The 22,787-nt window shown below is 54.9% G+C and overlaps 1 protein-coding gene across 2 annotated transcripts; it reads right to left on the bottom strand.

Moving 5' to 3' along the window:
• Nucleotides 1–192: 192 nt before the first annotated feature.
• Nucleotides 193–19,127, bottom strand: VASH1 (vasohibin 1). Of its 2 annotated transcripts, XM_081048815.1 has the most exons (8): nucleotides 18,326–19,127; nucleotides 17,510–17,898; nucleotides 11,705–11,793; nucleotides 10,487–10,543; nucleotides 8,822–8,896; nucleotides 6,422–6,803; nucleotides 5,000–5,112; nucleotides 193–4,082 (listed from the first exon to the last, which is right to left on the bottom strand). In XM_081048815.1, exons 2-8 carry the CDS (start codon nucleotides 17,813–17,815, stop codon nucleotides 4,010–4,012), a joined length of 1,095 nt encoding a protein of 364 aa, XP_080904941.1. In that variant the 5' UTR covers nucleotides 17,816–17,898; nucleotides 18,326–19,127; the 3' UTR covers nucleotides 193–4,009. The 2 variants fall into 2 exon arrangements, with proteins under 2 accessions (XP_080904941.1, XP_080904942.1); XM_081048816.1 differs by lacking the exon at nucleotides 18,326–19,127 and having other exon boundaries at nucleotides 17,510–17,974.
• Nucleotides 19,128–22,787: the final 3,660 nt, after the last annotated feature.

Below are 22,787 nucleotides of genomic sequence, written 5' to 3'. Positions count from 1 at the left end.
AGGCTGAGGATTGACTGGGAGCCCAGAAGTTTCATCATGACTGCAGGGACTGCAAGGTTTCCTGCTGGCTGGTTTGGGGCTCCCCTCGCCTCCTCTGCTTCTTTGAAGCTGACAGTGTCGGCTGGGGAGGGCTCCAGCCCCAGCTCCCCGAGGAAAGGACACCAGGCTTACACGTGGTGGCTTCTGCCCACATACAACTGGAGCTGGAGAGACTTTATTCATTTCAGGGGAAAGTGAGAACAGGAATGAGACAGTGTAAAAGTGAAAGGAGAGACACAATACTGATATGAGAAGAAGAGGAAGAACAAAATCTAGTACAACACTCAGCCCAACACAAACTCAAGGGAGCGACAATCCGCCATCACCAGGCCTGGGGCCAATCACACCAGGTTTCTTCTCTGGTCAGATGTGAATTTAAAAAAGGGGGGGGTGGACTTGGGGCTCTGGAGCACCAAGATGGGCCGAGAGGGGTCAGTATTCATGGACCACGGCAGCCCCGCCTGACTGGGCAGCCTCCCTGCGCCCACCCTACTACTCCGGAGGCCGCCCTGCCCTTCACATGGGTTTCTCCGAGAGCGAGGAGCACAGTGGAGCTCTGACAGCGCTGTCAGTATGCAGCCCGGCTGGAACTTCCCGCACTCAGAGGCCTGGGGATGCTGCTGCAGCTAAGCCAGGAAACCACCCAGGCAGGAGAGCCAGGTGCACACAGGGCTCTGGGCAGGCTGTTGGTCAGAAGGGACCTGTCTCGGAGACAGGAAGTCAAGTCCCAGCTGGAAGGGTTGGGGCGTGAGATGACAGGGTCCCAAAGCAGACATGGCTCCCTCTGGGCTCTCTGCTCCCCAGGACCCTGGGGCTGGGGCTACTGCTCTCTCCACTTTGCCAGGCCCAGGAAGGATGGGGTGGCTGGGGTGATGGGTGAGGGTGACTATGTGTTGTGGCCATGGGAAGGAGAGAACTGGCAGGTGGCTGACAGGCTCTCTGAACCCAATTTCCCAGCATTCTGACCTGCACGGAGCACCAGGAACCTGACCCACCTTGAGCCCTCCTCAGCCAGCAGCCCCCACCCCTGGGAGCAGAGGAGGCTACCCTGAAAGCTGGAAGGCAGTCCTGCATCAGGAAGGGCGAAGTGAGATGAAGTGATAAGGAGGACGGTGACTAAGGCCCAAAGCCCCTGCCTCTCTGCCTGCCCAGAAACTCTGCAGCCAGGCCAGCCCCAGGGAGCAGAGCCTGTGTAAACACGCCCAGGAGGGGAGGAGGGGTTGCTACATATGAGAAACAGTTAAAAATAAGTGAAAAAGCACCGCTGTGTCCTGTGCTGGTCTCCACAGCCCAAGGTCTCAGCCAGGAAGGGGGAGTGCTTGGGGATTATCAGTGTGGGGTGACCAGCTCCTTCCCTCAGACAGCAATAGGGGCTGGGACTTCATTCTGATTCCTTCTCCCCAGAGATACCTGGGGAAGGGCCCTGTGGGTTGGCGCGTCCTTTTAGGTTCCGGCACCAGGAGCAGCTTCCCCGTGTTACCCTGACCCACGCGCCCAGCTCCCTCTTACATCTCTTCCCTGTAAGCCCTGTGGTCCACAGGTTTGTCTGGGGCAACTTCCCTACTGATGAGAGGCCTGCATGAGGCACCCACATACAGACTCACAAAAGGCCTCCTGTCTCCCCAGAATGAGCCATCTCTGCCTCAGGTAAATGTAGGGACCACCACCCTACTCCCTGAAAACTGGGATGGGATGGTGCGTCAGGAGTCATAACAGCCCTCAGATTAGCCTGGCTGGGGACAGGTTAAGTACCTCCCCAGGGCCCAGTGACTCGTGAGGAACCCAAGGGACGGACCAGCTGGCCTCCCTACTGGGCCTGTCTCTGGGCCAAGAGCTGCTGGTTTGAAGAGCAGCCAGCCCGCTGGTGGCTTCCTGACGGGCACTTGGTCAGCAAAGGCATCCTGTCTCCCTCCCTCCCTTTTTCTTTGCTTCCCAGGCACCATCCTTCTCCCTGGCAGGCTGAGAACTGCACTCTCCACTCTACCACCTCTGGTGACATGGCAATGGCAGGGGTCTCTGGTATGTTTCTGGTCTGCAGGGAGAGTGAGGAACGTGGGGCCGCTGCCCATTCTGGGAGCCTCAGCAGCGAGGCCCCTGCCCTGGCCCAGCCTGCTCTGGGAGCCGTGAACTGTCATACTGCCTACCTCAAACAGGTCAGTGGGTTTCTTCCCAGCACTTGCTCTCTCCATTTCAGAGATTACAAACTGGCATTCTCTTTCATATTGGCTTTTTAAATTTCCTGAACTGATTGCCAACACTTAAAAACCAGCATATTTCACATAAAAATTCAGAGTTCTGGCCTCTGAAAAAATCAGATTATCTGGCACAGCGGGGCCTACACTCAGAACAGCTAAGCAGCAGCAGCTGCTTTAATGGGATATATGCCCCCTTAGTTTGCCACCATCCCCACCCAGCCCTGCAGTCTTCCTTTTAAGCACCTGCCTGGTCCTGTAAGATTACAACTCTGATCCTCCCGCTTCCAGGCCACCAGCCCTTCTGCAGCCTAACCGACAGCTGCTCCTGGCTGAATCATAGCCTCTCAGTAAAAAGAAACCTTAATGATCCTCTCATCCAGCTACCTTTCCATAACCTGAATCCTCAGCAGCTTCCTGACAAGTAGACATCTAGTCTTTGCTTGAATACCTCTAGCAATAGGGAACTCACTACTCCCCAAGGCAGCTTGATTCTAAACTCTCTCCCACATCCTTGTCTCACTTACTCCTCCCAATTCTGCTCTGTCCCTCCTCGGGGGCCACACTGCACCCTTGCTCTACACCACCTTGCTGCTTAAACTTCCAGAACCTTCCCTTAGCTCCGCCAACCTCTCTCCAGAACCTTTCATTGCCCACCAGGTCTCTCATGCCCAATGGGCAGGCTGTGTAGAATCCAGCTGTTCAGGTTCTTCTCTGACGAGCTATGTATGATCATCACTGGAACCCCCAAACCTAAACAGGCTGCTAAATGACGGGAGGTGGGCCTGGGACACAAGCATCCCGGTCTGGGCTTCATTTACCCAGCAAAGGCTGAGGTGATAGAAAAGGGGGAAGAGCAGTGCCCACCCGTGGGGACTGCCAGGGGACAGACTCAGGCCTGAGTGTCCCACCCTAGCCCCAGCCCCAGCCACAGTTCCCGGACACACCAGCTCTGCTCAACCCCCACAGTATGCTGAGCCCAGTGTAAGTCTGGGCCCTCGGCAAAGCCCAGCCCCTCTGCAGGGAGCCCCAACTTCAGCAACAGGCAGAGCTGGGCTAAGCAAGACCAGGTAGGGGCCAGGGAAATCCTCCCCAGCAGTTCTCGCTCCTGGCCTTTCTTACAGCCCCCAGCACAAGGAGTGCCAGCAGGCAGTCTCATCCACATGGTACCGTCCACAGGGCTGCAAGGGCATGAAGGCTCTCCTGGGCCATGGGCTCCTGCTCTTGGGGCAGATATGACCTCCTGATAGAGGCCACACAGACGTCTCCCAGGATGCTTTCTACCACGCTTCCCTGTCCCTGGGTCAAGGTGCTGCCAGGGCAGGTGGAAGTGAAGGGACACCTCCACCCCTCTCCCGTCCTGCCCCAAGCCTAGTCTACAGGGAGATTTCCCATAGGTAGGATGGGCCCAAATTCCAGAGAGACGCCAGGGGCAGGGGCACCAGCGGAGCCAGCAACCCCTCCTCACTCAGCCCCATGGCAGTTAGATCTAAGCACTGGCCTGCCAGCCATTGGCAGATCTATTAGTTTCCAAAATACTGTAAACTTTAGTTGTCATGTTAAAAACTCCAAATAAAACACTAACTGCCTCTTGGCCCCAAGTTAGGGAGCTTGGGCCAGTGGGAGGGGCAGCGGCTTGGTGGCTGAGGGGGAACACTCTTCTGGCTGCCCCCGGCCCTGCCCTATCACCAGCGCTTCCTTCCCCAGAAGCCGGGCTGGTTCTGGCAAGTGGATCCTGGCCCCTAGAAGTGGGCGAGGCTGGGGTGCTGCCACCCGCCTCACACCCGGATCTGGTACCCGTTGAGGTCTGGCATGGCTTTGGGCTCAGAAGGCTTCTTCTCACCCGAAGGCCTGCAGGGAGGAGAGAGCAGAAGAGGAGAAGGTAAGTCATCCACGGAGGCGGGGAAGGAGGGAGCAAGCAGGGGGTGCCCCTGATGGCTTCCCCTCTTCATTCTCCAAGGTGCCCACATGCAACAGTTGTGTCTGAGTGGAAGTGTGTTTCTGGAATCCTGGCCTGCCGATGCTGTCCTGAGTGTGGTCCCTGCAGCTTATAGGCTCCTACTCTTTGCTGCACGTCAGCTAATTTGGCTGTAGTTGGCTGTCAAAGCTTACTATGTAAATCTCTGCGAAGGGACTCTGTACTCTACAAAAAGCCTCCTAGATCAAAGTGAATGATGCTGGATATTGGAGGCCTGCTTGGTACTCCTGAACTGTACCAGACAGGTGGCTCCGGAATGACCGTGACATTGAAAGCAAGAGCCAGACTGACCTGGAGGAGACAAATCAGAGGTGCGGCCTAGCATTTTATTGGGATGTTTCTTCAATCTAAATATAGGCAAACCCCACAGACTGGTAGGGGCAAAAGTTATGTTCAAAGCCTTCTACCAGCTGTGATGTGCATTCACTTTTCCCAACGATTTTCCTGGAGAACTCGCTGTCTGGCAGGGCCAGCCTCTCCTCCCCTCCCTCCCACATAGGCTCGCCTCAGACCTTCTGCATTGGTCTCTAGGTCAGCACCAGGGGCCCAGACACCATAACCAGTGGGCCAGTGATTGCTGTTTGCTCCAGGGAAATGGGACTGAATTGCTGCTGGGTGGTGTCAACACATAAACACACAAACCCATCACCCCAAATCACTTCCCTTGGGTGGGAGCCAAAGAGAAAGGTGGGAATGAGAAGAGTGGGGTGAGAAAAGAAAAGCGGGGATCCAGGAGATGAGAGAAAAGGAAAAGCTGTTTTCAACTCCCCGGGCTTGACCCATCACTCACCGCCTTTCATTGCGGCTGTTCCTGCGGTGGGGGCTGGACTGGCTGCGCTGTGGTGAGGACACGTCCTTCTTCCGATCCTTGGTGGGGGAGGGAGGGCCGGTCCCTTTGCCAATCTTGGTAGGGAAGAAGAAACAAAGACACATTCCAGGGCTGCCCCCAGAGCCTGTCCTGCCCTGTAGGAGCCACAAGTCCCATGGCATGGGCCCAGAAAGCCAAGTGACTGCTCTAGCCTTGACTGCAGGTCTTCCCAAAACTGTTTTCCAGGCGCTAAAGCTGCCAGGGCAGAGTTCCGCAGCAGGGCTGCCCAATCCCAGGTGGCTCCTGAAACCGTGGCTTTGGGAGGAAGTCACTGAGCTTTCCTGATACTATAAAAGGCTCTCGAGAAAAGGGCCATTTACCCATGCCAGGCTAATGTAGATGTGCCAGCTGGGGAAGCAGCCCGTGTCCATGCCTATCTGGAAGGAACGGTAGGGTAAGGTGCATACATAACCTCCACCACTCCTATAGAGCCTGACTTTTGCTGCAGCCCACTTTTGCCCTGGGGGAAGGTGCTGTCACTACATAAGGCCCCGTATTAGGTAGCGGCTGGCTGGGTAGGGTCCCCCAGGGCAGGGCTGTAGGGAGCATCAGTGGATGTGAAAATGCCAAGATCATGGTTGTGGCACCACGCTGCTTGGAGGGGCAGAGTCCCAGCACAGCACTGACTGAGCAATGCGGAGGGGCTGAACACCCAAGAGGCACCCCAAGTCCAGTGGTACCCAAGCAGAGGCCAAGAAACTGCCCACTGTAAGGCTCGGGCACACTGCGCATCAGCTCAGCCCACTTGCTCAGGGGACGGCAGCCCCTCCCCCTCCCCCTCACTGAGGGTGGGAAAGGGAGAAACAACAACCATCTAAAGTCTTCCCGTGGTCTGACTTCCTTTTTCTGACCTCTTTCTAGTTTTCTTTTATTGAACTGGTGGTGATGGGGGTGGGAGGGGAGAGAAGGATAGGGGTCAAATCAGGACACGTGGGAGCTATGTATGCACCTTACCCTACCTTCCTTCCAGACGGGCCATGAGCGCCCACCAATGGATCTGTACTCACAGTCCCGGCCACCTGGAGTGTCTTATTCCTGCCCTTTCCACGTGTCCGAGGCCTGCCCTACCCAACCCAGCTCACCTGCTGCCTTCTTGCAGAGCCTTCCCTGGCCTGCCTACCTGAGGGGACTGTCTCAACAATACAGATCTTTGAGCAAAGACACTGTTTACATTTCCCACCCGTCACTTCCCTTGATCCTCAGGTCACCTCCAACGGGGGAGGGGGGGGTGGCCTTCCCTCGAGGAGTGCGCCACCAGGAGGCGGAGGCGGCAGCCCTTCCGTGTCCACACCATGGGGGAGGGCCTTGACGCTCGCCGAGGGCTGGGCGCGCGCCCGCACTGACCTTGAGCCGCATGTCCCGGGCGTGCCGCTCTAGCTCTTTGCGGAAGTCCTCGCGGCCCAGTTTGTCCACGTCCAGGACCGAGTGCTTCCACTCAATCTGCTCCACGCTGTGCGGGTCGTGGGACACGCACTGGCCCAGCTTCACCTTCTTCAGCACGTGCCAGCAGCGGCCGTAGGCGGCCTCGTAATCCAGCACCAGCTCGCTGAGCGTGCGGAAGGCCGGCGGCTTGTACATCAGGTCCTCGCGGCGGCTCATGCCCAGGGCCCCGTAGCGGCCCCCGAAGTTCACCCCCAGCACAATGTGGCGGAAGGAGTTCCCTGAGAAGTAGGTCTTGAAGCTGATGGGGAAGCGTTCCAGGGTGGGCATGCTGTTGGTGAGGTAACTGACCAGTCAGCCCAGCTAAGGAAGCGGCCGGGGGAGGTGCGGGGGAGGTGCAGGGCCGGCCGCAGGGGCAGGACTGGGACCCCCACCCCCCAGCCCCCAAGGTTCCATATCCTGGCATCCAGTGCTGAGCCTGGCATACAGTAAGTGCTCAGTAAGCTGTATCTCTAGGGGGCAGGGCTCACAAAAGGATAGCTAATGGGGAGTCCCTCACTCCAAACTGCAGCACTTTCCAGAGTCCTTGTGGCGGAAGGAGGGATGAGAGGCCTGCAGTCTGCCATCCCCACTTCTCCCCCTCCCTTCTGTCAGCCACACACATTCCTCTTCACCCCTACATTCTCTCAGACACATTCTCTCACGTTTTCCTTCTCTCTCACACGTGCATTTCTTCACACAGTTCTGTTCCCTTTCTTTCTCTCACCATCCCCTCCCCACCATACACATCCTGTGATTGCCCTGCAAATAAAACCAAGCTCGTTCCCATGGCCTTGGAGGCCAGCACTGCCTGGCCCAGCTGCCCACTCCAGCCTCTTACCTGGCTCACCTCACTTGCTCGACCTCTCTATCCACCTGGATTTCCCACCTGAGGACCTTCTGCACCAGCTCTTCCCTATAACCAGAGTTGCGTTCCCCCAGGCTCTTGTCAGGCTCCTTCTCATGCCTTACGCTTGGCCGTCATCACTGACTTCCCTTTTCTAAAGCAAATCTGCTCCACTCTTTCTTTCCTCCATGGCACACTCACCACAATCTGGAATTATTTTACTTATTTCTTTGATTACTGCTTATTTTCTGTCTCCCCAGCTAGAATGTAGATTGCTAAGAATGGGGACCTTGTCTGGCATGTTCTTTGCTGTATCTCTGGGCCCCAGCTCTGAGGCAGGCACGTAATAGTGACTCAATAAAACTCTTCTTGAACAAATGGGTAGAAGGAAATGAACAGGATAAAAGCTTGGAGTAGATACCATGTACAGACACTGTGCCAAGTGTCCTACATGAACCCACTCATTTAATTGTCCCAGCAACCTTGTGAGACAGGCACTACCACTGTCCCTGTAAGTAAGTGACTGAGGACACAGAGATGAGCCAAGTACAGAATCAGAGAGCAGACGATGAGGCATGGGAAAAAACTCACTACAGCAGCCACCTCGTGTGTTCAGTGACCAAGGGCGGTCCCCTACCCAGATGGTGGGGGACTGTTTTCCTCCTGCTCACAAGCCACCAGGTAACCCTTGAAAGGCCTCTGAGATGATGTGATCCTGCCTGGACCACCTTCTATGTGTCTGAGGGTAGGGGAGCAGTCTCCCCCCTTTAATGTGGGTGGGACCCCCACTTTGGTGCGTGACTCTGAAGGAGAAGGAATGTCGGGTCATGAAGGAGGTGCTGACAGTGGCCTAAAGTTCTTGGGTTGGACCCATTAGGACAGAGAATTGGCCATAAACACCTGCCTCCCCTCCCTGCCCTAACTGGGGGCTTGCCTGCCCACCTTGCTAGCCTGATGGCCCAGCTCTAGGCCCAGTAAGTTCTGCCTTTTGGGTGGGAGTGTCTGAGAAACCCTGTTTCTTTTGTGGGAGTGTCTGAGAAACCCTGTTTGCTTTGTTAAAAAAGGCAGTTCTGTTTCAAAGATTCCCATCTATCATCAGGACAAATCAACATGTCCTGGAAATGCCAACACTTGGGCATTCAACCTGCTTCTCCAGACTGTTTGGTTTTTGTAAATGGCACAGCAGCCTTTGTGAGACAATGTGCCCTGATTTGGGGTTCAGAGAACAGGGTCACTGTGTCCACATGACTCAAAAAAGATCTCCCCATCCCAGTAAACCCAAAAAGTTAGCAACTGAGGCATGAGGGACTGAGCCCCACCTTAGGCCCCTTCACTTTGGGGCCACGTTCATGACTGCTGGGAGAGATTGCTGGGACGGCCCTGGAGCCCATTCAGACCTCTCCTTCCAGGGGAAGCTGGGGCCCAATGAGCTGAGTGTGTGCCTCCCCCCCAGGCCTCCCAGGGCTGAGGAAGGATACATTCCCAGGATCACTGCTTCCAGGCATTTGATTGGCAGAGCCTCTTTGGTCATTTCCTTGGCCAGGTCCATCAGCCTGGGGGGAAGGGAGGCAGAGCCATGAGGACAGAGCCTCCAGCCCCTTCCAGTGGGGGAGTGTTAGGAAGGGGCAGGTGGGCTAGATGCTAGGACAGACTCCCCTCCTCCCTTCCCAGCTGTCTCAGCTCAGGTCCAGCACCGCCCTCCCCTCCCCCACACCAATCCTGAGCAGAAGGGGGTGGGAGAAGAGGCAGCCACTGAAGACAAGGAGGTCCCTTCTCTTCCCTTTCGCTTCCTCCTCCCACCCCAGGCTCCTGCTCCAAAGACCTCTGGGCGTGGGGAGCATGAATGGGAGGCATGCAGTCCCAGGCAGACTGGGCTGAGGACCTTCCGTGATGGTGGTGTGGGAGCCAGTGGGTCAGCATGCCAAGGATGCTGGAGACCTTGGCATTGACCTCGTCCCTTCCGGAGCACAGTGGACACCCCTGATCCAACCACGGCTTCTCTGAACAACTTGTAATTGGTTGCAACTGCTCCCCCGCAGCTGGCCAACTGCCTGGGGCCTGGACATGGCATCTCAGGCAGTTAACTTGGTGACTCCCTAGCCTGCTCCTCAGCATGGAATTCAGGCCACTTAAGGCAGCCTATTCCCGGAGCCTGGTTCCTCCCTTCTCACTGAACGCTGCCCCCAGGTCTGAGAATGCAGCCTGGCCACTGGCTTTGCCCAGAGTGTTAGACGCCCCCCGATTCCAATGAGGCTGGAGCTGGGCCTCTGGCACACAGCAGCCACAGGACAACAAGAGCAAAGCTTTTGGGGTAGGGAGGCTGGACTCCACCCAAGGGCATAGAAAGGGGTAATTAAGTAAGTTAGCTAATAAACCATTTAAAGCATTTTTCACAAGAAAGCAAGCATGTGTGGAACATGATGTAAAATTCACATTAATTTTTAAAATATGGGGTTTTAAGCCTGTGGGCAGCTTTGGGCTGAGCCCCCGGACCCAGCTATGGCATTCACGCCTCACTTTCCTCTGCTCTCGGGGTTCTGTGGGAGAAATTGAGCCAGGGGTCTACATGTTACATGGCGGAATAGGAAGTGAGAGATGCAGTGAGGTCTCTGCCTTCTCCAGTGAGGTCCCTACTGCTCAGACACTGGACCTTGTACTAAATGGCCAGAAGTCCAGTAAGGCAAATGGGGTGACACACAGATACCCTACAATGGGGAGTTCATAGGCAGCTGCAAGGAAAGGAGAGAAGGTGGGAGAGCTTTCTCCTGCTAGGCCCACCTCTCATTAAAAAAAAAGAGAAGGCTTTTTTCAGACATCCACTTGGGACCACCCCATTATCACCAAGGCAAACTGGGGGGCTGTCTGTCACCCTCCCAGCTTGGCATGGATGTTGGGGTTTCCTTTTCGTCAAGAAGCCCTGGCTATTCATCTCGTGAGAGCTCCCTCTTTATGCCATCCTTAGGGTCTGGAGCACAGTGAGGGAGCTGTGACAGTGCAGCGGGGACAGGCCCCTGCCAGCATGCTCCCTTGGGGAGAGGCCCTGCCTTCCTCACCAGCTTCCACCAAAGGCCCCCTGAGGGGCCCAAAACTGGTGGGGGGACTGTCCACCTTGGTGCAGAGGGACAGGGCATATCCGTACTTACCCAGTGAGGGGTCTGCTCTTCTTAATTTCAAAGAATTGGGTCCCTGTGTGATTGTACCTGTGGTGCTGGTTAAGGGCTTTCTGGTTTGGTCTGGAAGAGGTGTGCTCCACTCCCCCGACCCATCTCCTAGACCCTAGGGCCCAGCACTCCCAGGGAAGCAGGTTGGGTAAGGGCATCATAAAGTGACGCTCAAGAGGCACCTTGGAGAACGCATAAGACCTAATCATCTGGAAGGGCGAGAAGGGTACTTCTCCCCCATACGGCCCCTCTCTGACCTTTTCTCTCATCCTCTCTGGCTTCCACCCCTGTTCTCCCCTGGCTTTCTCTCCCAGGAAGGGAGTGGTGGAACAGGCAGCCAGGCCAGCCAGGGCTGGGAAAGTGGCTGAACTCTGGACAGCTCTCTGCAGCACTTCGTCTTCCAACCAGCTGAGAAGCAATAGAACCTGAGAGGAGAAGGCTGGAGTGGGGGGTCCAGCGCAGATGCCTCCCCTCTCCAGGCTGAAATTTCCCTATTGGCAAGGGAAGGGTTGGAACCAATTTTCAGTAATCAACCTGGCTCCCCCCAACCCTCAGGACCTGGTCCTTCCATCTCTGCCTCCCGTGTAGCTAGAAGGGCTGGGGGGAGAGAACCCAGGACACAGCTCTGGGCAGGACATAGGGGTGGAGGGGCCCAGAGCTGGGCTACCATAGAATCTGGGACTCAGGGGGTCCAGCTCTTTCATGTTGGACAACTGGCCTCCTGCCAGGGAAGAAACAGGCAAAGAACTGGGAGAACATTCCCAGATGTGGAAGTTACCTCCTGGAGCATAAAATCTTTTTTCTCCTCCATCTGCATCCCCCACTCCACTGCCTTTAAAACTGCCCCCAAGGGAGCTTCCCCTTGCAACCTCCGCTGGGCTGGATGGACAGCAGAGGAGGTCTGGGCCGCTGAACCTCGATTTGGCCACCCACCAGCAGGGTGCTCAGGAGACATTTGCCCCACCACATGGAGGAAGTCGGTTCAGTGCGTCTGGCATTCATCAAAGGCCTCCGATAACCCGGGCAGACTCAGGCTGGGCTTGCCCAACACAGGCGCGCAGAGACGCTATGTGATCGGCACCCCTGGAGTCGCGGCGGCTGCTGATAGCTCTCCAGCCCAGTCTGAAAACAAGCCCCACTCAGCTTTTGGACCAACACGGCAGCCGGACGGTGGCCATGCACCTGGCCCCAGGAGGATACTGCAGCTCCCTAATGTAGCGCTGCACGGCTTCCAGGCGCTCAGGGACAGGAGTGGAGGGCTGGAAGGTAGGCACAGTCGGTAGAGGAATCTGGGGATGCAGAAAGAGCTCTGGTCACAGAGGGAGGCTCACCCTGGAGCTTCCAGCCCATCCCACACCCAGAAGAGACCCCAGAGAAGGCACACCCCAAGGGGGCCTCCCCACTTCCCTCCTATCCTGAGCCTTTCTCCTTGGCAACCCCTTCCAGAAGCTCCTGTCAGGCCCGCACCAGGGTCATTCCTCTCCCTCCTGGCACTTGGCAAAATTCCTAATTTGAAGCTTATGTTGATGTTCCGATTTTGTGTTTCTCTAATAATTTTAGAAAAACACAGGTTTGACTCACTGTTTTGAATTTAAAACATTCATTCATTTCAAAGCTTAGCAAGAATGTCAATATTGGTGTTAAGTACATTTGGTGTGGGGTTCCTTTGGTTCAAGCGCTGGATCAAAATTGGTTTACCTGGTGTATCATCCTTTCAGGGCCCAGTGCGGGGTGAAGACACCCTCAGGAGAAGGTGTTACCCACCCCCCTATCTCGGCACATTGCCTAGGCCTTCCAGCTCTAACCTGAACCGTCAAGGAGTAAGTCCATGGTGGCAGGACAGAGGGACGTGCTCCGGGGCAGGTCTTACTGTGGCTCTACCTGCCATGGCCTAGCCACTTTGGAGGGGTTTCACGGAGGCCCAGGAACCTCTCTTCCCTGCCAGCTCCACACTTGTGGAGAACCAGGTAACTGGGCAGTCCTCTCCACCAGAACAGACTTTCCAGTGCCTGGCCCATGGAGGGGAGGGGTGGGGGTGGCAGGCAGGTACCTCCTGATGGCTGGGAACTGACAGGCCATGGGCTGCTGGGAGTTCCGAAGGTGCAGAGCCCTGAGGCTGTTCCCTCAACAACCAGCCAGTCTCCAGGAAAAGGGGCCACTGTGCATGTGTGGGTCTTCGGGGCCCAAGCCCCCTCTCTGTCCAGGGGAACCCGAATCGTGGCCGTTCACGGCAACAAGTCAGTGAGGCCGAGGAGGCTGAAAGAAGCATCAGCTAGGGTCCTCTGGGGTTACAGATATCACACTTCTTTGGGCAGAAGACCCAGATTTCCAGGGACAAGTCCCACTCCTCTGGGCTCCCCCTTGGCCACCAGCACTGTGCCAGCCGTGTGCCTCACCACATAGAGAGGTCCTACCCACTCCCCACATGGAGCCCACCCCGTAGGTGGGTGCTGTTGAAACAACAGTCTGGTGGGTAGGGGTGTGTATGAAGGGAAGGGGTAAAGCAGGAGCCCATGTAAACTTGAAGTAGGGCTGGGGTGGGGGAAGCTCTCCCTGTAGTGAGATGCTGGCTCACGGGACACAGCCTTTTACATAATGTGGGTGTTGTGGCTGGGGCTCTAACCCAGAGGAAAGTGACACACAGTGATCACTGCATATTCCTGTCTTGGGTGCTGCTGATGGCCCAGGGGCACAGGTCAGTCTTTGACAGACACCTACTCACTGCAAGGGGCCGGGATACGGGAGGGAAGGCCCAGGAGTGACAGCTGTGTGTGAACTTCCTCTCCGCACCTCGCTGGTCCCCTCCTTCCTGTCTGGGCAGTGCCCCACGCTGACAGCTCTGTCTGTCTGTCTGGAAGAAGCTATTTCCCCTTTCGCATCACACGGCTGCCCAAACTGGTGCCATCACTTATAGTCACCAGGGGGATAGAAGCCCCAGGATTGGAGGGGAGGGGTTCCTTCTTTCTGCCTGACCACCCTGTGCCAAATGGGCCCCGGAACTCTCTGAGGGCCTGTGTGAGGATATGGGGTGGGGGTGGCAGAGAAATTACTTTGCAATTCACTACAAACAGCATGGCACCTGACCTCAGGTGGAAGGTCCCTGAGAGGCAGGTCATTGCCACTTCTCAGATGAAGGCATCCAATGATTTCCAGGAGCTTTGGCTACACACTGCAAGCGCACCCTCCCTGGGACACTGCAAACAAGGCGCAAGCTGCAGTTCCAAGGTCCTCTGCCTAAAGTCACTGCAGCCAGCCCTGGGCCAGCGCCAGGTAGCACCTACGAGGGCATCCCCAGCCATCCAGAAGGAGGACCCGGGAACTGACTGTTGTGGGAAAAGGAAATGACTCCAAAAGAGTCAGAAAAGACCTAGGATTCCCGAGGAGGCCTCAGAGGCCACCCTCACTGAGGCCGAGCTGGCAGGAGCTGTCTGGCCAATTGCATGACCCATGCTAGCTCCTGGTAACCACTGCAGACAGCACCAAGACTGCTCTTCTGAACGTTCATGCAAGTATACACCCATTCACTTGCCACGTAAGTTTCCATACGCCCGAACGACCAGGCTCATTTAGGACTGGTAGCCTGGATTTGCCCTGACCTCTACCCGCAAACCAGAAAATGCTTCCTCACTGGCCAAGGCTGGGGTACAGTGGGGGGTCCGAGGCTACCCAGACCTCTTCAGGGACAATTCTTCCTCTACTGCCAAAGCCAAGCGTTATCCTTGCTCCAAGAACTCCTCAAGTCCTGAGTTCTATTCTGACTTTCTCCCTGCTGGATTCCATTTGAGTCCAGCAACGAAGGAGGCTTGGGGGAGGAGGGACAGCCTGCAGCTGCATGTGTGGACAAGAAGCAGGATAGCCTGGAGGTTGAAAGAGGCAGCTCCAGAACCAGGCCACCGCTATCTACCTCTCAGCCCTGCCGTGCCCTGGCTGGCATCAAGCGCCCCCATGTCTCTGTGCCTCAGACACCTCATTCGTCAAATGAGCACCAGAACAGTACCAACCTCACAGCATAAGTGAGGACAGGATCAGGCACACAGCAAAGTACAGTTGCTGGTCACTGTCACCCCAGTGTGTGCCAAAGCTACCGGGCAGCACTGGCTGACCCCCACATCCAAATTTGTATTCTGCAGGAGCTCTGTAGCCAGTGCCACAGTCAGAAGACCTTGAGCAGCTGGGTCTGGAATAAGTGGCCACTGACTGAGCTTTTAAAAGTGGCGGCAGCTTGGACCATCGGGGTGACACTCTTATGAAAGAGCACAAACTGTTCCTGGGTCTGGGATCCTGTTAGAAATGGCTGCCTTTTAACATACTGGTTCCATCCTTCTAAAGGACGTTTCTCCAAAGCTCCGTGGGGTGGCTGCACCCTCAGTCCTTGCTCTATGGGTAAGAATTGCACACCCACCTGTTTCACATGCGTTTACTTCATCAATTCCTCCCAACATCCTTGGACATGGGTATTGTTATTATCTCCATTTTACACTTGAGGAAACTGAGGCACAAGGAGGTTGCATGCCTTCCTCACATAAGCCATCACGGGAAAACCAGGATTTGAACACGGTGGCTCTGACTGCAGAGCTCTCTTTTTATCCCACGACACTGCAGGGATCCCAGACTCAACTACCTGCAGGGGCCACGCAGGGGCCATACGTGGGGAAGGCAGGCTGGGAGTGAGTGGTGGAGACTGGGGGAGGGGGAACCACGCTTCAGCTCCAGCTGTCACTGCCATGTGGATTCACAGATTCTCTGTTCCCAGATCTTCTCATTTTTCTGAAAAGATGCCAAAAATCTGGATCCTTATGTAAAATCTCCCAATTTTGAATTTTGACTCAAGTGGTTTTCTAAAACATTGTGTCATACCAACAAAACCCCTCTTGGGCCCACCATGGTGTGACCTACGTGAAGAATGCGTCTGTGCCAGATCCAAGGGCATGGCTACTTGGGGAGGGGTCAGCCCCGTGGTCAGTCCACTCTGCTGCTGATACCCTGGGATACAATCATTGATGCCTCTCAGGCTCTAGGGCTGCTTTCTACTCTGGGCCAAGGTCAAGGAGGAACCCCACACAGACTTGGGCAGGTTTTCTATGGGCAACATCTGCCCTGTGGTTTGAGAAGGGAAAGTTTTGAATTTTCCCAATCCTCTCACGGAATTCTTTCCATACTACCACAGTCTTGTCAGTCATAACACCGCCCCACCCCCCAGCCCCACCAACAGTAGCTTCGTTCCTTCATCGGTGTCTTTCCTAGAAATGAAGGTTGAGGATGACATTACAGACCAGTTGCTAATGAGCTTATTTATTTATTTGTCTCTAGGAATGGTGACCGTCCTACGGGGAACCATTCACACTCTTCCACAGCCTGATTTAGACATAAGCAAGATGGCTAGAGAGCCACCTGCGACACACCAACTTGCTCATGTGGGAGAAGTGTGTGGCTCTGGCCTCCTTGGCACACATGCTCTGCGTGAAATCGACCTTTCCCGCCTGATAAAGATGAGAAAAAGGTAATGAGCCTCCAATTACCACTATTGGTTTGAGGCTTTAATTTGTCAAGTGCTTTAACATAGCCTCTCATTTAGTCTTCACCACAATCAACCCCACATGACAGATGAGAAAACTTTGGCTCAAACAAGTTGAAGGGCCTGATTAAGGTGCTATAGGTAGGAGGGCAGTATGGACCGATGGTGATATCCTTTGACTCTATACTTTCTCTTCCAGGAATCTATCCCAAGGAAATAACCAGAGATGGAACCCCAAATTTACATTTTAGAATGTTCACCCCAGTGTTCATTTTAAGAATAAATTATTGGAAACAATGTCCAACCATAGCAGATTAGCTAAATAAATTCTAAGTTAGTACAGAGGGCAACTGTGTAGCCCTTTAAAATCAATCCTCATTTTATTTCCCCTGGAAACATTAGGCAGTTGCTCACCCTTTAAGCTCTGCATTCCTGTTCCCAGAAGACAATTTCTGATGGCTCTACCAATAACTTGGTAAAAACAAAGCAGGCCCCTTGTCTCTGTCTAATCCACAAGAACTGCCTGCCACTCTCCTTGGTCCTCTTCCTTCTCACCTGAGCAATCGGGACTAAGCACTGGTCTCTGACCTCTTTGTCCAAAGGGGTTTTCTTTGGGAATTTCAGGCCTCTGCATTTGGGAATGCTTCTTTAGTTAACCATAAATGTTATAGGAAAAAAAAACCCAGACTGGCATTTCCACATAGCACTGTACACACAGAAAGTCTCAAGCACCCTTTCATTGAGCAAACACATATAAGTGCCTGTTCTGTGCCAGGCACACAGGAGGCTTTGGAAAGACAAAGACGAATGAGACACAGCCTCAGCCCTCACGGATGACACAGCTGAAGACAGCCGTCATGGAGGACTTCCAGCAATGCACAGAAAACTTATTTAGCTTTACCCTTCTCCATAGGCCCTTTCTAACTGCCCTGAGCTAGTGTCCAACAGAGCAGAGGACCTGGAACTCCAAGACTGGAGATTGGGCCTCTGCTCTGCCCCTTATCTGGCTGTGAGACCCTGAGTTCCGACTTAAGGTTTCACCTTTGCCATCTGGAATATGGGGCCCCAAACTGCACTTCACAAGGCTGCTGGAGAATTCAGTGAGATAACACACGAAAATATTTTCTCAACACATGAAGCCTTGTGCCCTCCTTAGTCATTATCTCTTCGCCCAGTTCTCTACCTTAGCAAATAAGATGTCAAGCCACATTAATATACTTGTTAGTTAATCTGCTGCACTGCCCACAAGACATAGGCATTTAAAACAAAAAGTTGGAGGGCCTGGAAACAGAGCATGTGGACCTCACAGAACCACCTCCATGGCAGTTGAGACAAAGTTCTTCTGGACAAATACAACCTATCTGTATTTTTAAAACCTTACCATGCCAGTGGCCACCGACCTCACCAAGGAAAGTGTGGTTTTGTTCTCCCAGCCCCAAGGTCATGAAAACCCGAGATCCCCAACCCCACAACACAAACACACCCCTCACCTTGGGCAGGTCCGTGGCCCCACGGATCCGCTGGGCCACCTTCTCTCCATCGGGGTGGATCTTGGCTACATGCTTCCACATCCTTTCCCAGGTGGCCTCGTTCACAGGCAGCCCACCCCGGTTGACGAAGAAAGGGACGCCTCCCTCTCGCAGGTCCTCGTCGCCATCCTCCTCTGGCTCGTCATCTCTCTGGGCTGACGCCGCTTCGCTGGTCTCCAAACGCCTGACTCCAGAGGGGGCGGCAGTGGCAACAGTGGCGGCAGCACTGCTGCTGCCACCACCGACCACTTTCTTCCCCCCGGGCATCCCCAAGTCCTTGACGGGGGTGGAAGGATGTATCAGGAGGCAGGGAGAAATAGGTGGCTCACAGAAGGTCTCCCACACACCAGCTGCAGAGATAACACATGGCCAAACAGAGTGCAAGGCGCCTTTAAGAAACCAGGGCGTGGCTCCGGTACAATAAAATACTACTCAAAGAAGAAGAAATCGGTGCCTCAATGTGAAGGGGGGGGGCGGAGGAGGTTGGTGATCTGGGGTTAGTCTTAGAAGCCTTGTTTTTTCTGCTAACGGGATAAAGAGAACACACCCCAACTTGGCAGCCTTCAGAAAGCACCCCCATTTGACAGCGAGAACAATGATGGGCAGCAGTCTGGGTGGGCTTCTAGAGGGAAGAAAAGTCGGAGGGAAACCGAGGCCAGACAGTTCAGACCTGCGGCCACAGAGAGGGTCCAGGCACCGGTGCCCACGCCGACTGGGCTACCGAGACCCCCGTGTTGGACAGAACAAATTCCTCTACAAAACACCGCACGCTCACACCTGCTCGCGCTCCCAGGGGAGACCGAAGCGACTTCAGGCCGCATCAGCTCGGAGCTGGGACCCTCCGACCGGAGAGCGGCGAGGGGACGCCTTTTCTTCCCTGCGACGTGTCCGGGAGCCAAGACTCGCAGCTGGAGGGGCGTGGGGAAGGGGCACGCGCGGACGCGCACATTCCACGCCCCGGGCCAACTCCTCGCACAAAGTGGGCTTTGTCTCGGCTCCCTGTTCCCTGGCTCCCGGGAAGCTGCCGCGGAGCCCCCAGAATGGGGAAGGGCGCCGCGGTGCCGCCGGTCCGCAGCCGGGCGTCTCAGAGGGCAGCAGGCGGGCACCTGGTGCGGCGCGGCGCCAGCGGAGCCATCGAGGGGCGCGGCCCCCGCTCCGGGATCCGGGGCTCGGCGGGGTCGCCCCGGGAGGCTCGCGGGGACCAGGCTCAAGTCACCGGGAGGCGGGCTGCAGCTGCCGGGTCGCCGCCCTGCCCTGGCTGCAGCATGGGCGGTGGCGCGGCAGGGGCGGGCGAAGGATGCTCCGCAGCTGTAAGCTAGGGACCCTGCGGCCCCGCTGCGGGAGTGGTGGGAGGATCGGCGGGGCGGGGCGGGACGCCCGGGGGCTCGCGCAGCCCCGGCCCGCGGACGAAGCTGGATGCAAGTGACAAAGCCTCGGCGAGCGCCGGTCCCGGGAGAGCATCCCGCAGAGCCAGGGGGACACGCGCAGGTCGCCGCTCCGCGGCTAGGCAAAGCTCGAGCCGCCAGAGTCCGGGTCGCCCCGGGGCCCGGCTGCCGCGGGCCGCAATCCCCGCCCGCCCGCCCGCCGCCCGCCCGCCGCCCACCCGGCTCGGCTCCGGTCCGCGCCGCGCATGCGCCTGGTCCCCCCCTTAAAGGGCCAGTGCGTTCCCGCCCGGTCCTAGGATGGAGGGGGGCGTTCACTCCTCTCTCACCCTTCTCTCCCGGCACCGTGAAGCTGCTGCAAAGCTGCGGAGGAAGTTTACAACGAGCCAAACGGTGCGCCGACTGCAGGGAGATTCCGGGCTCCGAAGGCCCGCGGTCGGGAGTTTCGTAAGGGACCCTCAGCGAGAGCATGGCCTGGAAGACAGGGGTTCTACACCGGATTCAGCGTCTGTTTTCCTGTGGGTCATTTAATAGGTCACTTCCCTCTGTGGGCCTCAGCCCCCCCTTCTGTCAGCCGAGTGAGCACAGAGCCCTCCAGGCGCGCGCGTTCCTTAAAGGTAGAAGTGTGGAGCTCAGGGTCCCTGCCTCTGGAAGTCAAAGTGTTGAAAGCCATTCGCTTCCACCCCAAGACCTGCACCAGTGGGAGCTGGGTGCTCAGGCTTCGCACCCAATCCGCGTCCCTGGACACGGCTCTGTGCGACCCCGCGTCCCTGGCAGAGGGCAGGCTGCACCCTAGGGTCTTGGGACTGGAGCCCATGGGAGTGGGACGCTATGCTTGGCGACGGTCAGCCCGCCCAGAAGAAGGTGAAAGTTCGGCCCATTACGGCGGAGACCCAACGTCCCCTCCCCCTCCTCGGAAAAGGCACCAACAGGGAGCATAAACGAGGAACTTCACTAAACTGAGACAGACAGCCATGTGTGCTTTAGGACTCCTCCCCTCTCTCCCACCAGGAGTTCGTGTGAATAAGTTTCGTGGGGGTAAATGCAGATTCCTGGGCCCCGGCGTGCAGATTCGGCTTCCTTAGGTCTGTGGTTTCGGAGTTTCTCACCATCCCCTTCTCTGACAAGCTGAGGTTTTCATTCTGGGCTGGGACTGGGAAGGCCTTGGAGAAGTTGAGGTTCTCAGTGGTTCCCCATCTGTTTCTTAAAGTTATCCCTGGTGTCCGAACTGTCTCGGTCCCTAGAGCTCCAATAACAACCTCTTGCTGCTTCCATGGTCAGAAACCAAGGATCCGTGATGGGAAGGGTCACAGGACTTCAAGAAAGCTAGTTAAGAGGGATTCTTATGCTCACTGAGGCAAGAAGACTCCAAGCACGTAAAAACCAGCAGCAAGTGAAACCTGTACATTGTACAGATGGGGAAACTGAGTCTCAGAGAGGGATTTCCCTAGATAACACAGCTACTAATTTGAACCGAAGTCTTACTTCTTCAGACACTTAGCTTTTACCCTGCACTTTGCCTGAAATGGTTGTGGTAGTTTAAAATCTGTCTGCACGCTCTTTACCACTTTTCCTTTCGAAAGACAGAGTCTATTTCCCCTCCCCTGGAGCGTGGGCTGGACTTAGTGGCTTCTAACGAACAGAATGTGGTGAAAGAGATGCAATGTACCCGGTAAGCCCAGGTCATGAAAAAGAGACATTCCTTCTGTCACTTTCTTACTTCCTTAGGACACCCACTCTTAGAACCCAGCCACCATATTATGAGGAAGCCTAAGCCACCTCACAATATGGCGACATGGGGTATTCTGGCTGACATCTCCAGCTAGGCTCTCAGGTCACAGCCAGCATCAATCACCAGATACCGTATGTGGGGAACTGAGACAATTCCAGCCCCCAGCCTTTGAATCTTCCAGCTGAGGTCCTGGACATGGAGCAGAGACATGCTAACCTTGCTGTGCCCTGTCTGAATTTCCCACGGAAAATGAGAGAGAAATGATAATTGTTGTTTTAAGCCAGTAAGGTTTGGGGTACTTTGTTATATAGCATTAGATAACTAATACTGTGGATTTCCTGAAATGACAAACAATAAGATAGACTTGGGGTATTCATTCAGACTGTAAGTACTTATCGTGCATCTTCAATGTGGCTGACTCTGTACTAGGCACTGGGGAATAGAGTGGTGGATAAGAGGGTTTTTGCCCTACTTGACCTATGGTCAGCTAGTGGAGAAGATGGTTAAACATGATTCCAATAAAGTGCTTTGTACACAAAGCTATGGAAGTGCTTACCCAGGGCAACTCCCTGGTTGCTAGGGGAAGAAGAAATGAGTTGAGTTCAAGGCCAGCATGGTCTAGTCTAGAGAGTTTTCTAGGATGTTTTCACAGAAGTGGGAGCGGATAAGTGTCAGGCAAGGTGGGACAGGCACGCAAATAGATTAGAAAATAGTGAAACGGGCAAGGGATGTGTCTAACTCAATCCCATTTAAGCCGAAAGCCCAGAGAGGATACGTGTCTTGCCTGGTGTTCCACAGGTCATGAACTGGGCCCAGGTACTGGGTTCTGCATCAAACCCTCCCATGATTCCCCCACCCTTATACCGAGAGAACAACACCTCACAGACGCTTGGGTAAGTCCTTACTTGGGCTCAAAGCTCTTGTGATCGTTATCTGTCTTCACAAAAACTCTGGACAAAGTTAGAATGAGTAAATTACCATTTTACAGATGAAGAAATGATGCGTAGGGAAGTTGGGCAACTTAAGCACCTAGTTCAGGAGCTGGCATGTCAGAGCTGAGCTGCTCTGTACAGGTGACGTTAATGGTGACAGGGGTGATGATGATGCCTAGCTCCCATTGGCTGTCACTGTTGTTATTGTCACACTCTGGACTCATGTTCTGGAAACTAACGCAGTGTTTGGGGACATCAACATTGGTATTGATTGGCCCCAGTTTTCTACTCTGTGACACTGAAGCTAGAGTCAAGTTCCCTGAGAGGAGAGTCGGGTTGCCTTAGCTTGGATCCTAGGCCTACCTGTTGGCTGGAGAAGGGCAGGGCAACTTCACTAGCTGACCCCAAAGACTGTAGGCAGTGGGGTCAGGGGGCTGCCCTAAGTAAAAATGGGGTACTGTTAGGAAAAGAGGGATGTGGGGCTGCACATGTGTAGATGTGTTTATAAAAGGGACACACCCTTATGTCTGCACTGTCAAATATGGCCGCCAGAAGTCATCTGTGGCTATTTAATTAACATTAAATAAAATTAAAAATTCAGTTCCTTTCTCACCCTATCCACATTTTAAGTTCTCAGTAGCCACATACGACGTATGGCTACTATATTGAAGAGCATAGATGAAAGAACATTTCCATCATTTCCATCAAGGCGGGAATTTCTATTGGATAGCACTGATTCTTGGAATTCCAACTCTCTTCTTTTATCTCATACATTGTGAATATGGAAATAGCAAAGAGATGAGTCAGAATCTTTATTCATTTATTCAACACACACATACTAAGTGTCTATTTTGAATCATACATTGTTGTAGGCTCCAGGATGCCTGGGAGGGATCTTAGAGAGTTCCTGTCCAGTGCACCTCACATTCGAATCATCCTGGGAGCTCTTAAAAGTAGTGATACCCGGGCCTCACCCAGCAGAGATTCTGGTGAAATTGCGTTGGGGTGGGGCTTGCACGCCCCTGGGTTGGAAAAGCTCCCAGGTGATGCTAATGTGCAGCTGGGCTTGAGAAGCACTACAATCTGGTCTGACCAGTGAAGTGACTTGCTTCAGATAACCCGAAAACGTGGCTCTGGGGTTCTAAGGACAAAATCAGAGTTCTCCATGGATTTTGCACCTGTCTGAATCGAAT

Source organism: Rhinolophus hipposideros, assembly GCF_964194185.1.
Source record: "Rhinolophus hipposideros genome assembly, chromosome: 5".
Taxonomy (NCBI): domain Eukaryota; kingdom Metazoa; phylum Chordata; class Mammalia; order Chiroptera; family Rhinolophidae; genus Rhinolophus; species Rhinolophus hipposideros.
Note: the sequence above shows the minus strand (reverse complement) of the source record. Positions and strands in the feature narration are given on the sequence as shown.

Coding starts and splice junctions, on each gene's coding strand:
- VASH1 (XM_081048815.1), bottom strand. CDS start 17,815: ATGCCCGGGGGGAAGAAAGTGGTCGGTGGTGGCAGCAGCAGTGCTGCC. Junction 11,794..17,509: donor GGGCCACGGACCTGCCCAAG/GTGAGGGGTGTG, acceptor CTGCATCCCCAG/ATTCCTCTACCGACTGTGCC. Junction 8,897..10,486: donor AAGAGCAGACCCCTCACTGG/GTAAGTACGGAT, acceptor CCTTCCCCCCAG/GCTGATGGACCTGGCCAAGG.